The 15,547-nt window shown below is 44.8% G+C and overlaps 1 protein-coding gene across 1 annotated transcript in view; it reads right to left on the bottom strand.

Moving 5' to 3' along the window:
• Positions 1 to 8,726, bottom strand: part of VSTM4 (V-set and transmembrane domain containing 4) — a 90,397-nt gene extending 81,671 nt beyond the window's left edge. Inside the window, exon 1 of the mRNA XM_079135850.1 lies at positions 8,611 to 8,726. Coding sequence (XP_078991976.1) covers positions 8,611 to 8,665 — 55 coding nt within the window. The 5' untranslated portion in view covers positions 8,666 to 8,726. The remainder of the gene's footprint in view (positions 1 to 8,610) is intronic.
• Between the last annotated feature and the right edge of the window lie 6,821 nt (positions 8,727 to 15,547).

Genomic DNA, 15,547 nt, shown 5'->3' with positions numbered 1-15,547 from the left:
AGCCTGTCCTCATGTGGACAGTCCACAGTGGAGTCGAGTGCTCTGCATGACCAGGGAGGCAGGTGGCACGTGTATCCCCATGCTCACTCTCCACCTTCCTGATGGTCAGAGGAGGGGTTCTTCTGAGGAGAGCCTCCATGGGTTACCACATGCTCATCTATGGATAATCCCATTCACATGGGATGCCAAACACTGACCACCTAGTTGAACATGTTTCAAAAAATGTTAATGCGTTCTCACATAAAAATTTGAATTTTTGCAGCCCCTTGAAAATGTCCAACCCACATCAGCCTCCCCAAGGTCTGCTTTTATTATTGTGAACAGAGTCAGAGCTGCGCAGGGGCAAGGACAGGCCACCTTCTTTGATGGTCTGTCCCTCCTTCTCCATTTTAGCTATTTCAACACTAAGCCAGGAACATGCTCAGCAATGGTCAGGCAGAATGCTGAACTAGTACCAATAATGGAACAATAGGGCTCTCAGTTGAAGTGCAAGAATAAGGAACAAGTCTCAGGAGCAGGAAGAGTTGAAGGATTTGCCCAACACCCCAAAAGATGCTTCAGAATCCCAGGCCCCATCAACCTTTTCTATCTCTGGTTTCTTAGTTAGGACCAGCAGAGACTTCCTTCCTCCAGTCATATTCTGCTCTGAGCTGATCTTTAATGGAGCCACCCTGAGGCCTACCCAACCATCCAGATCAGCAGGCCTCAGAGATACTGAGTGTTGTTACCTTTTCCAAGGAGTCATTGTTCTTTGTGTACCTGGGGTTGTGCAGAGAGGCCATGCTGTCCTGGAACCCATTGGCGGAGCCTCCTGTCCTAGAGTTTGTGTCTCACAAAGTTCATGTGTCAGAACAATCCCCAAAATCACAGGTTAATGGTATCTGGAGGTGGGGCCTTTGGTAGGTAACTAGAATTAGATGAAGTCATGATAGTAGGGTCCCATGATGGCATTAGTGGCTTTATAAAAAGAGGAAGAGAGACAAGACATGCTTGCTCTGTCTCTCCATGTGATGCCTCCCACCATGTTATGGCCTTCACCAAGTGCTAAGCAGATGCCAGTGTCATGTTCATGACTTCTTAGCCTCCAGAAACACAAGCCAAATAAATTTCTCTTCTTTATAAATTAGCACACATCAGGTACTTTGTTATAGCAACAGAAAACAAAATAAGAAATTCCTGGCAGACAGAGCCCATGAAAAGATGCTTTGCCCAGAATGCTGGAGCTTCTTTCTGTGTACTATCCTTCACCAGATCCCAAACCCCCAACCCTATACTTCACAGGGTGCAACTCCAATAAGCACCATTTGCTGCCTTCCCAACCAAACAAGCAGGTATCCTCAGGGTAATCCCAAACCACAATTGTCAAGCCCCCAATGTCTCCTTCTGGTCACATGAAGAAGCTTGGGCCCCAGATGTCAGAGTCAACAAAGGCTTTGTCCCCTGGTCAGTGCTGCAGACAAGCAAGAAGGAAAAAGGAAAAAGAAATCAATATCTGAACATTTGACCAGGCACATTGGTGCATGCCTATAATCCCAGTGGCTAGGGAGGCTGAGGCAGGAGGATAGCAGGTTCGAAGCCAGCCTCAGCAAAAGGGAGGCACTAAGCAACTCAGTGAGGCCATGTCTCTCAGTAAAATACAAAATAGGGCTAGGGATATGGCTCAGTGATGAGTTCCCCTGAGTTCTATCCCCAGCACAAAAAAGAAAAAAAAAAAAAAAAATCTGAACATTTGACGAAAAGGTTGTGATAGGGTCAGGTGAAGATTGTCAAATAAAAAATATTCTTCATTATAAAATCCCAGCCATAGGTCATTGGTCTTCATCCATTTTCTACTAACAACACAGACTGGGTTAGCCATCAAGAAAAATGGCTTATTTTGGCTCACAGTTCTGATTCGAGGTTGAGGGGCCACATCTGGTTATGGCATTTTTGCTGGCAGAGTCCTGAGGTAACACAGGATATGACATGGCAGACACAAGAGTGTTTGAGAGACCTCGACAGCAGAATCACCCTCATAATAACTCATTAACCCATTAACCTATTTGTGAAGTCAGTCTAATCACCTCTTAAAGGTTCATTTTGGTTTGGATATGAGATGCCTCCCCCCAGTAAGCTCAAGTGATAGACAATGCAGGAATGTTCAGAGGTGAAATGATCAGATCATGAGAATTGTAACTTAAATCGATGGATTTATCCATCTGATGAATTAATAATATGACGGGACTACTGGGTGGTAACTGTAGGCAGATAGGGTGTGATTGAAGGAAGTAGGTCACTGTGGGGGTGCCCTTGGGGATTATATTTTGTTCTTGGTTTGTCTCCCAGCACCCCATTCTTCCAAGCTACCATGAGCTAGCAACTTTTCTTTACTGTGCCCTCTGCCATGATGTTCTGCCTCACCTCAGGCCCAGACCAATGAAGCCAGCCAACCATGGGCTGACCTCTGAAACCATGAGCCCACATAAACTTTTTCTCCTTTACATGGTTCTTATCAGGTATTTTGGTAACAATAACCAAAAGCTGACTAATATAAGGTCCCACCATTTAATATCTCATAATGGAAATTAAATTTCAACCTGAGTTTTAGAGGGGATGAACCATAGTCAAACCGTTGCAGTCATCTTCTTAATGGTTTCCATTATTGATTTAGTAGACTGAACACCTCAAGAGTTATGATTTGAGCATCAATTTTCTTTCATTTGATTTCTCATACAAGCCAAGCACTGGTCTTCAGAACACTCCAAAATAATTCAAAAATCTTAACAAGGTCCATAAAGTGCCTTTTATCATGAAAACTAACATTCGCAAGGGGACCATTACTCACCACACCACGCCATGACAGTCTTTGGTTACCTTATAAAAATAGATGGGAGTGAACTTAGGAAGAACATACCAATGCTCACCTGAACTTCAGGCACATTGTGAACAGGTATGAGGTCCTCAGTGTCTACAGTGAGGAGGGACAAGGCCAGCCCAGGCAGATAATTGGGAAATACAGATTATAGGTAGATGAGATGTCATGTCTTAATCACTATTGAACCTGCAAATGTTATTTTACATGACAAAAAGCATCTTATGGATATGATTAAATTTAAATTCTTGAATTCTGGAGTATCCTGTGAGTAGGTGTCTGGCTTTTGCAGTAACAATTCCACTATTGTCCAAAGTCACTCATAAAGGCAATAGAAGAGGAATTGGCCCACATCTTCCTTGCATCTCACCCACCTGGTGGGCATCTTGCCCATGTGCCATGTTAAATAAGTCAGATTGTGTTTCCACCCAACTACTGAGGCCCTGCCTGAAGCACACATGGCCCTGTGTCGGAGCTCCCTGGTGAGCAAGGAAGCAGCTGGGATCCCAGGCTGACCCCACCCCAACAGGCACAGGGAATTGGGCAGGAGGAGAGCACAGAGATGCAGCAGCTGGCTTCCAGAATCCAAGTCCAGCCATGCACCACCCCCAAGAGCTCCCCACTGGAGTCCAGGAGAGCTGGGAAGCAGGAAATGGAAACAATATGGGTGGGATGTGGTGCTGCGGACCCCACGCCCCAGGCTCCTCCTGTTAACACTGCATGAAGAAGGGATTATTTATAGTGACTGAAACCAGGAGAATGTGCCAAGTGCTCCAGTCCCCATGGGAGGCCCGATTCCGTCTTGGAAGCAAACTAGTAACCCTTACACTTCTGTGCCTCAGGTCCAGATCAGCAGCTCCCAGGAAAGGAATGGACTGAGCTGGCTTCCCAAGATGAACCCCCCCTTTTTTTTCTTTATCATCACACCTCCCTGCCTTCATTTTGCCCCATTTTCTCTTACAAATGACACAAGCATCTGTTTCTCCCACAGAGTTACAAAAAGCCTTGTTATGGTTTGAGTTGTGTACCTCCCCAAAAATATGTATGTTGAAATCTTAACCCCCAGTACCTCAGAATGTGGTTGTATTTGGAGATAGGGGCTTTAAAGAAGTAATTAAGTTAAAGTGAGGTCATTAAGGTGGGCCCTTATCCAACATGACTGGTGTCCTCATAAAAGGAGATTAGGACAGAGACACACAGAGGGAAGACCACAAGAAGACACAGAGAGAAGAAGCTATCTTCAAGCCAAGGAGAGAGGCCTGGGGAGAAAGCAACTCTGCTTGAACCTTGAACTCAGACTTCTAGCCTCCAGAACTGTGAGAAAATAAATTTCCATTGTTCAAGCCACCCAGTCTGGGAACTCTGTTATGGCTGCTCAAGGCTCACCTTAGTCCTCCACCTGCCCCCAGCTCTGATACTCACACCCACCTTCAGCACAAGGGGGTGGGAAGTGTGATTGAAACAGCTGAATGTCCCAGCCCCATCTGAAAGTTTTGATGGAGATCATGCACTCAGGTAGTGGGGCTCCTGTGCCTCCAATGAGATTTCTCAGCAAAGCCAACACCCCCACTCCCCACAAGCACTGGAGGTGGCTGTGTTAAACCCAGCAAACCTGGAGGTTCAGCTTATGTGCATGGAGCATGAGAGCTGAGAGAAGGAGGGAGGCATGTAGGGGGAGGATCCAGGGCCTGGCAAACTTGAGCACAGTAGGACATTCATGTCAGTACTAGGAGAGAGAGAGAGGTAGGCAGCTTCTGTCCTACTGTGGTCATCAGGCACCACGTGACAGTGTGAGGCAGGACAATGAGAAGCAGATCACACAGATCCACAATTAGGCTCAAGAGAGCTCAGTGTGGGAGCCCAGGCTATTCCCTTCTGGATGTCAGCCTGAATGACAGAGCACTCACACCCTGCTGGACAAGGGGCAGGCTGAGCACATCTGGGCTAAGCCAGCCACAAGATAGGACAGGGTGGATTGTCACTGCTCCTCCTCCACTAGGTAAGATAACACAGCAGGGCTGGGTAGATCCTCCCTTTCCTGAAAGGAGAATTGTTCAAGTCACACTAGCCCAGAAAGGAATATAATTTTTTGCTTTATGACCCTTCATTGAGGAATTGAGGTAGAGGTAGGGCCCCACATAACATCTCCCCACTCAAAATTCCTGCCTCCACCAGGTTATTCATTGTGTGAGTAAGAAGATGGCATTCCTGACTTTATGGAGCTAAAGGGTCAGGGTATATAAGGCAACTGTTACTCTGGAAAAAGACAGGAAAATGTAACATAGTGTCATGGGATACAAAAAAAAGACAGATGGTTTCAAAAAATCGTTGCAGGATCCTGACCTAGACTTTGGTGTCAGAGAAGAGACCCAAGCATATGACCATGAATTGAAGGCTACATTAAAGTTAATAAAGCAATGAGTAACCTTCTGGGAGAGGGTTGGGCCTGCACAAAGGCCCCAGGGGCAGAAGGAACCTAGTACAGACTGAAAGTGGAAAAATCAGTTCCTCTTGGTGAACTGCACCCCACTGTGGCCCAGACTTGCACCACCTGCACAAAGACCTCAAGAGGAAACTCTCCACCCCAATCAGGGGCCCTAAGGCCAATGCTCAAAAGAAGAAGGCAATAGTACAGACAGAGAGAAGAGGCTAGTCCAGTGGGATAGAATTCCTGCCACTATAATCCCATTCCTTCAACAGGTATGTGTTTGATACTGGGAAGCCCCTGGACACCCATATACCCCATATGGGCACTGGGATGCTCATGGCCCCAGGCCTTCCTGGCTTTTGGGCAGAAACAATGAAACACAGACATGATCACTTGGAGGAACTGAGAAGAGAGCCAGGAACTAGTGCCCAACTGGGTTGAAAACCTGGCTGTTAGCTGAGGCTCTTGAAGTCTCAGTTTCTTCATCTAGAAAATGGAAAGATGATGCCTTTCATGGCAAGCCTAGGCTTCGAATGAGGAAAAAAAACTTTAAACTGCAGATATTCGTTTACATGCTCTAAGTACTGGGGAGGTGGAAGCTCTAGAAAGTGATCCACACTGACCTTGAGCAGGGAGGGCTTCACAGGCACACACTGCCCTGTGCTTGGAAGGGTCCCTCCCCTGGCTTTCGTCTCTACGATCCATTTCTTGAAATTTTAATAGTTTTTAATGAAGGGCCCAAATTTTTCATTTTGTACTGGATGTCATAAATTACATAGCTGGTTATGTTTGTACATGAATTTCAATTCCTGGGTATAAAAGTCAAGGGGTCTAACCCCCTATTTGCATTCGATAATGTCATGAAAACCAGTTTAAAAAGTCATCCATGTAGTCCAACAGGTACGACCTACTTCTCATGAAGCAGCTAAGACGCAGCAACTCTCAGCTGCAGGGAATGAAGGTCCTCTGTCAAAAACAAGGCACCAGGCTTGCCCAGGACACAGGAGTGGGCACAGCTTGGGTCCCTCAGTTCTGATCTGACCAGGAAGGTGGTGATGGCTCTGACCCCCAGAAGCCTCTAAGTTTAAAAGGAATGCAAACTGAGAGTATTCAATCAGCAGCAAAGAGCTTCTTAGTGATTAAAGGATAGAGAGTTCAAATTCATGATAATAAAACTCTGAAATAAATATCCAGAGCAACAGGAGCCTGTGTTTACTAAGCACTATGCAGAAGTGCTACCAGACTTAGCCCCTGGGTGATTCATTCATATTAAGCCCATCACCTAAAATTAGCTCTTATCCAGGACCTTGCTCAAAGATAGAGGCTAACATCGGCTTATGTCAAGAACAGTTCTAAACACTTTATACATTTTTTCCCAATTAATCCTCATACTCTGCTAATCCTCATTTTACAGACAAGAAAACTGAGGCATAAAGAAGCTAAGCAACTTGTTCAAGTTCACACCGAACATGGCAAAGTTAGAATTTGAACATAGGAGAGCTGGTTTCATAAACAATGCATTACCACCACACTGGATTACAGCTTGGCCTTAATAAATATTTTGCCAGTTGGTTTTCTTTTCTATGAAATGAAAGGTGGAACTAAGGTCCTACTCCACCCCAAAACAGAGAGCTTGAAAAGTGCAGTGGTTAGAGCCTGAGCTTATGGAGTAAGCTGGTCTGCCAGCTGTCCCTTGCCAATGGTGGTGAGGAGTCATGGATGAAGAACTTAGAGTAGGTACCTGGGATGAGTGCATCCAAGAAAGAGTACAACTAGGACAGACTTAAAAAGATCCTGAATTCCAACTCTCTAGGTTCCTGAGGGCTCCTGAAAACATTATAATGTCCTTGACTCCAAACAGTGAATCTCAGGTACCCTCTAATAGCACTTGAAATTTGGAAGGTGGATGGACATGGAGCAGAGAGAGGAAAGGCCCTGGTGCCCACTTGCATCCCCTGACTGCTGGCTACTTCATGCAGGTCATGAGAGCTAGCCTAACCCTATGTTCCAAGACAAACCTCCTGTCATTCTCCACCAAGACAGTGACTACCATGAAAAAGAACATTTCTCACGGCTGAGATTTCAGGTTCACCGCACTTGTAGCAGGACTTGCTGGAGACAATGGATAGATTTCTTTCCTCTGGCATCCAAGTTCCTCCACCTCAGACTAGTTCAAATGCGAGCTCCAGCACCGGGAAGCTGGGTCACCCTTGAAAAATGACTGAACTCTGAGTATCAGTCCCTCATTTAGAAAACAATGGAACAAAGCTTAGCTATTGTGAGCACAGAATCTACAGCCAGTCTTCCTGGGTTCAAATCCTAGCTCTGCCACTTACAAGTCCATGAACTTAGGTCAGTTTATGAACCCATGCTTCTGTTTCCTAATAACGATAGCATCTCTTTTAAAGGTTACCAGCCAGATGAACTGAGGTACTTGTATCCATAAATATTTGCTCTTGTCATTCTTTGAAATGTGGTTGTGATTAAATGGTATAATATACTCCTGGTACCTGATAGGTACCCAGAAAAAGTGAACCATTGGTATAATCATTATGTTAGCCAGCATGGCCCTTACAGCAGAGGCAGCCAGCCAGAGAAAGAGAAGAAAATTCTTCAGCGATTTACAAGTTGGAGCCATTAAAATGCAAGCCAGTAGCGTAGGCAGACAGGCTACCCCAAGTAGGGTTCTTGTGAGAAAGGGTCAGGCTTCACCCAGCCCAGGTTACCCTATCTCACAGGCCTGGTCACCTCAAAAGACCCGTGAACAAGTTTGCAGCCCCCAACACCGGTTGGGGCATATCCAGCAGCTAACCCGGGACTTCAACTTGGAGTCACTCTGCGAAGAAAGTTAAAGGAAAGTTGCTGACCAGAGATCCTGCCAAAAGTTGTGGGTCCTGTCTGTTGTGCAAAAAAAGGAAACAAAACCACCAACTAGGGGTTGCGCGATCCTGCTCCACTCTTCCCCTCCGAGGCCTGGAAGGGTTACTTGGAAGGGCACAGAGGTGTCCTTAGAGCAGTTTTGCCTGAGTGCTGGAGCCCTGGGCGAGGAGCATAGGGAGGGCTCAGGTCCGGGAAGGAACCGCTTTCCCGGGAGGGCTTCCGCAGAAAGTTAGCAAGGCGCCGCTGCGCCCCGCCGCACTCGCGAGCCCATCAGAGCCAGCGTACCAGCGACAGTGACAGCGCTGTTCCGGGCCCTCTGCCGGCGGGCGCAGAGGGGGGACCCGAGGCGACAGGGCCTCCCCGCCAGGCCCCGGCCTCCCCAGCGCTGGCTCCCGGCTCCCGGCCCCCGCCCGACCTCCCGCTCCAAGCCCGCCCGCCCCGCCACGCTTACCCGGGGCCGGAGCCCGAGCCAGCAGCAATGCCGCCGCCAGCGCCAGGAGCCGCATCTCCCCGCCGCCGCCCGGCGCTGTGACGCGGGAGAGCGCCGCCGCCGCCAGGCCTGGCCGCCACCAGCCCGCCCCGCGCCCGCCCCCGGCCCCGGCCCGCCCCTCGGGCCGCCTGCCACCTCTGGGGCCAGGGCTTCTGGGTCCCTCGGCCCGCAATGGACCAGTGGAGCGGCCTCGCATTCCACTCCTTCAGTGACCTGTGGGTCTCTCCTTTTGCCGCGTCCATTTCTCAGATGAGACAACTGAGGTGCTGACAGGTGGTTGCTGCAAAGGGTTTGGTGGTTTTCTGGCCTCCACCGACACGGTGATTCCTAAGGAAAACAAGCTGGGAGGTTGGGGGTGGGAGTGCATTTTCCAAACCCCTGTCCTGAAGTTTACCTGCTGTTCCAGGATCTCCTGCACCCACTCCACAGGGACTTTCGTAAGCCCCAGAGCAGCGTAGGAAGGATGAGCCAGCCATCTTCTGCTGCCTAAACTTGGAGATCAGAGAGCAGAGTGCAGACTCCTGGAAAATTAAAGGGTTCACACAGGCAAATCTAGAAAATGTGGAAACTGTTAACAATTATGACTATTTAGGGCGCCCTCAGCCAGTCCTGTGCTAAGTGGTTTGCACAATGTTACCAAGTCCTTCCACTGTGAGACCCTAGGACAGCTCCTTAATTTCCATGTGCCTTGGTTTTCTCCATCTGAACAATGGGGAAACAGGTCCATCCCTCAGAGTGTTTAAGAAGATCAAGTAAGGCAGTTCCAGTTCCAGTTAAGATGTGTAGTCCAGCACCTGACATGAACATCAGCTATCATTTGCAATTGTTAATATAGATAGGGATGCAGAAGCAGGGAGATAAACAAACAAACCCACGTCACTTGGCAGGGAATGGTGACAAGGCACCCACCCCAGGTGTCTCTAAGCCCTGGTGACTGTAAGCTTAGGATCTGACCTTAACTGATATGTTAGTTCAGGATCTCTAAGCAGGAAATGTCTGTTAGGTACAGCGGTGTGTGTGTGTGTGTGTGTATCAGGGGAGGGCTTTATTGGGTTCCTGAAAAGGAGAGCAGTAGCCAGCAGGTGGGTCCTGGTTGAGAGTGGGTCCCTGGAGGATGAAGTGGTAGACGATAACGTCCCCGTGCCTTTAACTCTAAGCAGAGGAAGGAGGGTTGGAGGAAGCAGAGTGGTACTAGACCTCAGGGCCAGTCCCAGAGAGACCATCCACCCCTGCAGCCCAGGCCAGTGATACAAAGGCTTTGTGAGCTCTCTAGGAAGCAGCACTCACTAGGGTCCTTGGGTCCTTTGGGATCTTCCAGCTGGGAGGACCTCCCATGAAGCAGGGCTGGTAGGGCATGAGCTGACCATGGAGGTAACAGGAATAGAAAGCAACCCCTCTGAGCCAGATGTGTGGAAGGTTCCAAGAAGGTGAGCTGGTACAAGGTCACTAGGTCTGATACCAAGGACAAGAAGGTCAAGAACTGGAGCCAAATAGAATCCTATAGCTCAGAAATGCAAATGTTCCTATGAGGCTTCCAGAAAGCAGCCTAGAAATCACTGTGCATGAATGAGCAAGCAACCCAAACATCCCATGTGAAGTCCCAGGTCACTTAACACATTAGTAAACTCAGACTCAGAAAGGACTGGAGACCTGTCCAGGGTTCTGTGGGTCACAGAATATATGAACTAGGAGCTTGGATTCTGAATGTGAACTGCCAGGTTGGGCCTGGATCCCATGGCAGTTTTTGGCCAGACAGGGGAGAAAGCTCTGGAAGAGGGGTTCTGGGGCATCTGGAAGATAGTTCACATCATATACTGAGCAACAGCTGTGGGTCTTTGGGCAAGGTGACCTCTCTGAACATTACTCTAAGGTGACATCTGTAAAATGGCATGTCAACATGAATGCACATGAGCAGGGAGCTAAGGGCCTGTTTGATGTCCTCCAACCCCAGTTGTGCTGTTTGCAAATAACTCTCCCAGCTGGTGGAGAAGACACATTGGCCACACTCGGGGAAACAAATCCTGCTTTGGTCATTGTGTATTTCTAAATATCAGTCTGTCCTTGCAGAACTGAGCAGATGTTCAACCCAATCACACTTTTGTCCTGTTTTCTCTTTGCCCACATTGGTGCTTACTGGAGATTTGGGGCTGGAAAGTGCTTTTCTTGCAGTTTTGTGATACATAGCATTGTAGTGTTTTCAACTGGGTGCTCTCTCAGTACTTTTCAGCTTCTCAAGTGATCTAGCAGAACATCTTGGGGAGACCTTTGTTTCATGAAACAGGAGTGGAAGGATATACCTGGTTCCCATGGAAGACACAACCAGTGACCCCAGTGAGACAGTATGTTGCTGTTCTAGACTACATTAGCAGAAACCTTCCTGATCTTTCCCTTTCCCTTGCTGCCTACTAACTCACGCACAAGCTTTGGATAATTTGAAAACCTCCACTGATTTATTTCTTTAGCCCTGGCCCTATCAGTTCTGACTTTTTTGTTCTTAATTAGAATAATACTCAATTATTTTTTAAAAAAGATCCTCTTTCCTAAAAATTCCCATCTGAGGTTTCTAAATAGGCATTCAGAACATACTGTTTTTTCTTGTCTTTCTTCCTTCCTGTCTTATTTTATTTTTTAATACTGGGATCCAAATCCAGGAGTGCTTTACCACTGAGCTACATCCTCAACCCTTTTTACTTTGAGACAGGGTCTTGAAAGTTGCTGAGGCTGGCCTCGAACTTTGGGATCCTTCCGCCTCAGCCTCTTGAGTCCCTTATTCTAGTTAGGATCCCATTCTTATGAAAGTGCGTGGTGGTGGGATTCACTATGTTGTTTTCATATATGTACATGGAAAAACTATGTGAGAGTCATTCCACTGTCTTTCCTTTGCTTATCCCCTCTTTCCCTCCGTTCCCCATTTTCTAATCTACTGCACTTCTATTTTTCCCCTCAACCCACTCCTCTTTATTGCGGGTAGCCACCTATCAGGATAAACAGTCTTCACATCTGCCATTTCTCTATTTCTCCCCTTATCTCCTGATCAACTTTCTCATCTTTCCACCTGTATCCTTTAACTCCTCCTCTTAGTCTCATTATATGACTCTATTTATGTGATTTTATTTCCTGTCGGGTACTCATCATCTATCCTTTCTCTCAGTTGGGCTCCCACTATTGTTCTCTTGAGGTCCTTCTCACCTAAAGCTTTCCAACTTTGTAAGGAATAAGGACACACTTTCAAAACAGGTCATTTCACTGTTTTGAGTTGGTTGAGTCTTTTTGGTGGTGCTGGGGATTGAACCCAGGACCTTGTGCTTGTAAGGCAAGCACTCTACCAACTGAATTATATCCCTAGCCTGGCTGAGTTCTTATCAATTATAAAGTGCTAAGAAAATCAAAGCTAATTTAATTCTAAAGAACAGAGGATTAAGGTGTCAAGAGCTAGACTTCTCACATTGCAGTCTGAAGACCATGAATGTGAATAAGGATGCCCCCCCAACACAAAGTCATTTCAAATTGAGGCATTGTTACAATGAAACATTTTATTAACTTTTCCTCAGAAAACACACTTGTTAACACAGAAACTCACAAAATAATATAAACTAGAGGGAAAAAATTGTCAATTATGAACTACAGATAATCCCTTGGACATTTCATTGTTTTTGCAATATTTCTAAAAATATGTATTTGTCTAGTATGCTGTGCTTCCAATGTGTTCCCCTGAAGTTCAAGTGTTGGAAATAATTCCCAAATTCATATGTTAATGTGCTTGGAGGTGGGTCTTCAGGAGGTACTTAGGGTTAGTTAAGGTCTTGAGTGTGGGGTCCCCACAATGGTTAATGGTTTTATAAGAGGAGGAAGACAAACCAGAGCAGACACACTTGCTCTGTCTCACCATGTGGTGCTCCCCCCATGTTTTGTTGCAAAAAGAAGACCCCCATCAGACACAAGAGCCATGATTTTGGACTTCCCATCCTCCAGAACCTTGAGCCAAATACACTTAGATTTTTTATAATTACCTGGTTTCAGGCAATTTTGTTGTAGAAACAGAAAATATACTAAGAAATAATGAATAGACTATTTTCCATGTTATTTCCTTTTTGCTCATATCTTTTGACTAAAATCAAGAAATTTTTTGGTTTGATTTATAACTCAGTCCTTTACCTATATTTTCAACAATTTTTGGTTAACTTTGAGCTTTCAAACTGTATTTTTTTTTTGAAAATTATTTTAGGTCCTTTACATATAATAACTTCTGTTTTCTCTCATATGAATTGGTTAAAGCTTTCAGAACAATTCAAATACAAACTTTTATACATGAATGTTTTTTAAAACCCAACTTCAATGGGAATACCTGTAGATTTTTTGCTCTTTTGCTTGAGATAACTATTCCATATCATCTGAAAAAAAAAAAATCTTAGTTTCTAAGGAATTTATAGGACTGTTTGCTTTATTTTTTAAATATATATAAACCATATACCATAAAATTTAACTTTTTCAACTGTACAACTGGATGGTTTATAATATATTTACTAAATTATGTAACTATTTTAGTCATTTTTGGGTTTTTGTGTTTCTTTGTTGTTTTGGTTTGTTTGTTTGCTTTGTTTTGTTTTGTTTTGCCACTGGGACCAAAAGACCTGACAACTACAATTTTAGAGGAGGAAAAGTTTATTTGGTGCTCATGGGGATTTAGAGGTCTCAGTTCACAGATGGCCAACTCTGTGGTTCTGGGCCTGAGGTGAGACAGAACAACATAGTGGAAAGGTGTGGAGGAGAAAGCAGCCCAGTACAGGGCCACAAGGAAGCAGAGAGAGCATTCAGTTCACCAAGGTCAAAATATAGCCCCAAAAAGCACACAGCCCAGTGACCTATCTCCTCAGCCACACTCTACATGCCTGCTGTTAATCCCAGTTAATCCCTACGAGTGGATGAATGCACTAGGTCGAGACTCTCATAACCCAATCAGTTCACCTCTAAATTTCTGCATTGTCCCACACATGAATTTTAGGGGGATACTTCATATCTAAACCATAACAGTAACCATGACTGCTAGCTAATTCAGAATGTTTTAATCATCCCAAGAAGAAACACCATATCTATTGTCATTCCGCTGAATCCTGGAAACCACAAATCTTCTTTCTATCTCTATAAATTTGCCTATTGGATATTTATTATACATAGTTTCATACATTATATAGCCTTTTGTGTCTGGCTTCTTTCATCTCACATGTTTTCAAGTTCAATTCATAAGTAACATGAAACCAATTCTTCATTTCTTTTTATGACTGAATAATATTCCATTGTATAGGTACATACATTTCATTTATTCATTTGATGGACATGTGAACTTATTTTTCATTTTTTTTCTTTTTTTAATTGAAAATCATAAATTTACATAGGGCAATGTTGTTTGATTCATTCTGTTATTTTTCCCCTTCCCCCCACCCCTCCCACCCCTCTTTTCCCTCTATACAGTCCTTCCTTCCTCCATTCTTACCACCCTCCTTATCCCTAACCCTAAGCCTAACCCTAACCATAACGCTAACCCCTCCTACCCACCATTATATGTCCTCATCTGCTTATCAGCGAGATCATTCGTCCTTTAGTTTTTTGAGATTGGCTTATCTCACTTAGCATGATATTCTCCAATTTCATCCATTTGCCTGCAAATGCCATAATTTTATCATTCTTCATGGCCGAGTAATATTCCATTGTATATATATGCCACAGTTTCTTTATCCTTTCATCAACTGAAGGACATCTAGGTTGGTTCCACAATCTGGCTATGGTGAATTAAACAGCTATAAACATTGATGTGGCTGTATCTCTGTAGTATGCTGATTTTAAATCATTGGGTATAGACCAAGGAGTGGGATAACTGGGTCAAATGGTGGTTCCATTCCAAGCTTTCTGAGGAATCTCCATACTGCTTTCCAGAGTGGCTACACAAATTTGCAGCCCCACCAGCAATGTATGAGTGTACCTTTTTCCTCACATCCTTGCCAAGACCTATTGTTGCTTGTGTTCTTGACAATCGCCATTCTAATTGGGGTGGGATGACATCTTAGGGTAGTTTTGATTTGCATTTGTCTTATTACTAGAGATGTTAAACATTTTTTCAAATATCTGTTGATTGCTTGTACATCTTCTTCTGTGAAGTGTCTATTCATTTCCTTAGCCCATTTGTTGATTGGATTATTCGTATTCTTGGTGTAGAGTTTTTTGAGTTCTTTATAGATTCTGGAAATTAGTGCTCTATCTGAAGTATGAGTGGCAAAGATATTCTCCCACTCTGTAGGCTCTGTCTTCACATTTCCTTTGCTGAGAGAAAGCATTTTAGTTTGAATCTATCCCAGTGGTTGATTCTTGCTTTTATTTCTTGTGCTATGGGAGTCCTGTTAAGGAAGTTTGATCCTAGACCAACAAGGTGAAGATTTGGACCTACTTTTTCTTCTATAAGATGCAGGGTCTCTGGTCTGATTCCGAGGTCCTTAATCCATTTTGAGTTTAGTTTCGTGCATGGTGAGGGATATGGGTTTAGTTTCATTCTGTTGCATATGGATTTCCAATTCTCCCAGCACCATTTGTTGAAGAGGCTATCTTTTCTCCATTGCATATTTTTGGCACCTTTGTCTAGTATGAGAAAATTGTATTTATCTGGGTTTGTGTCTGTGTCCTCTATTCTGTACCATTGATCTACCTTTCTATTTTGGTACCAATACCATGCCGTTTTTGTTACTATTGCTTTGTAGTAGAGTTGAAGATCTGGTATTGCAATACCCCCTGTTTCACTCTTCCTGCTAAGGATTGCTTTAGCTATTTTGGGTTTCTTATTCTTCCACATGAATTTCATAATTGCTTGCTCTATTTCTGTAAGGTACATCATTGGGATTTTAATTGGAAT

The sequence above is a fragment of the Sciurus vulgaris genome, assembly GCF_902686455.1.
Source record: "Sciurus vulgaris genome assembly, chromosome: 4".
Classification (NCBI taxonomy): domain Eukaryota; kingdom Metazoa; phylum Chordata; class Mammalia; order Rodentia; family Sciuridae; genus Sciurus; species Sciurus vulgaris.
This window is presented reverse-complemented; position numbering and strand designations above follow the sequence as displayed.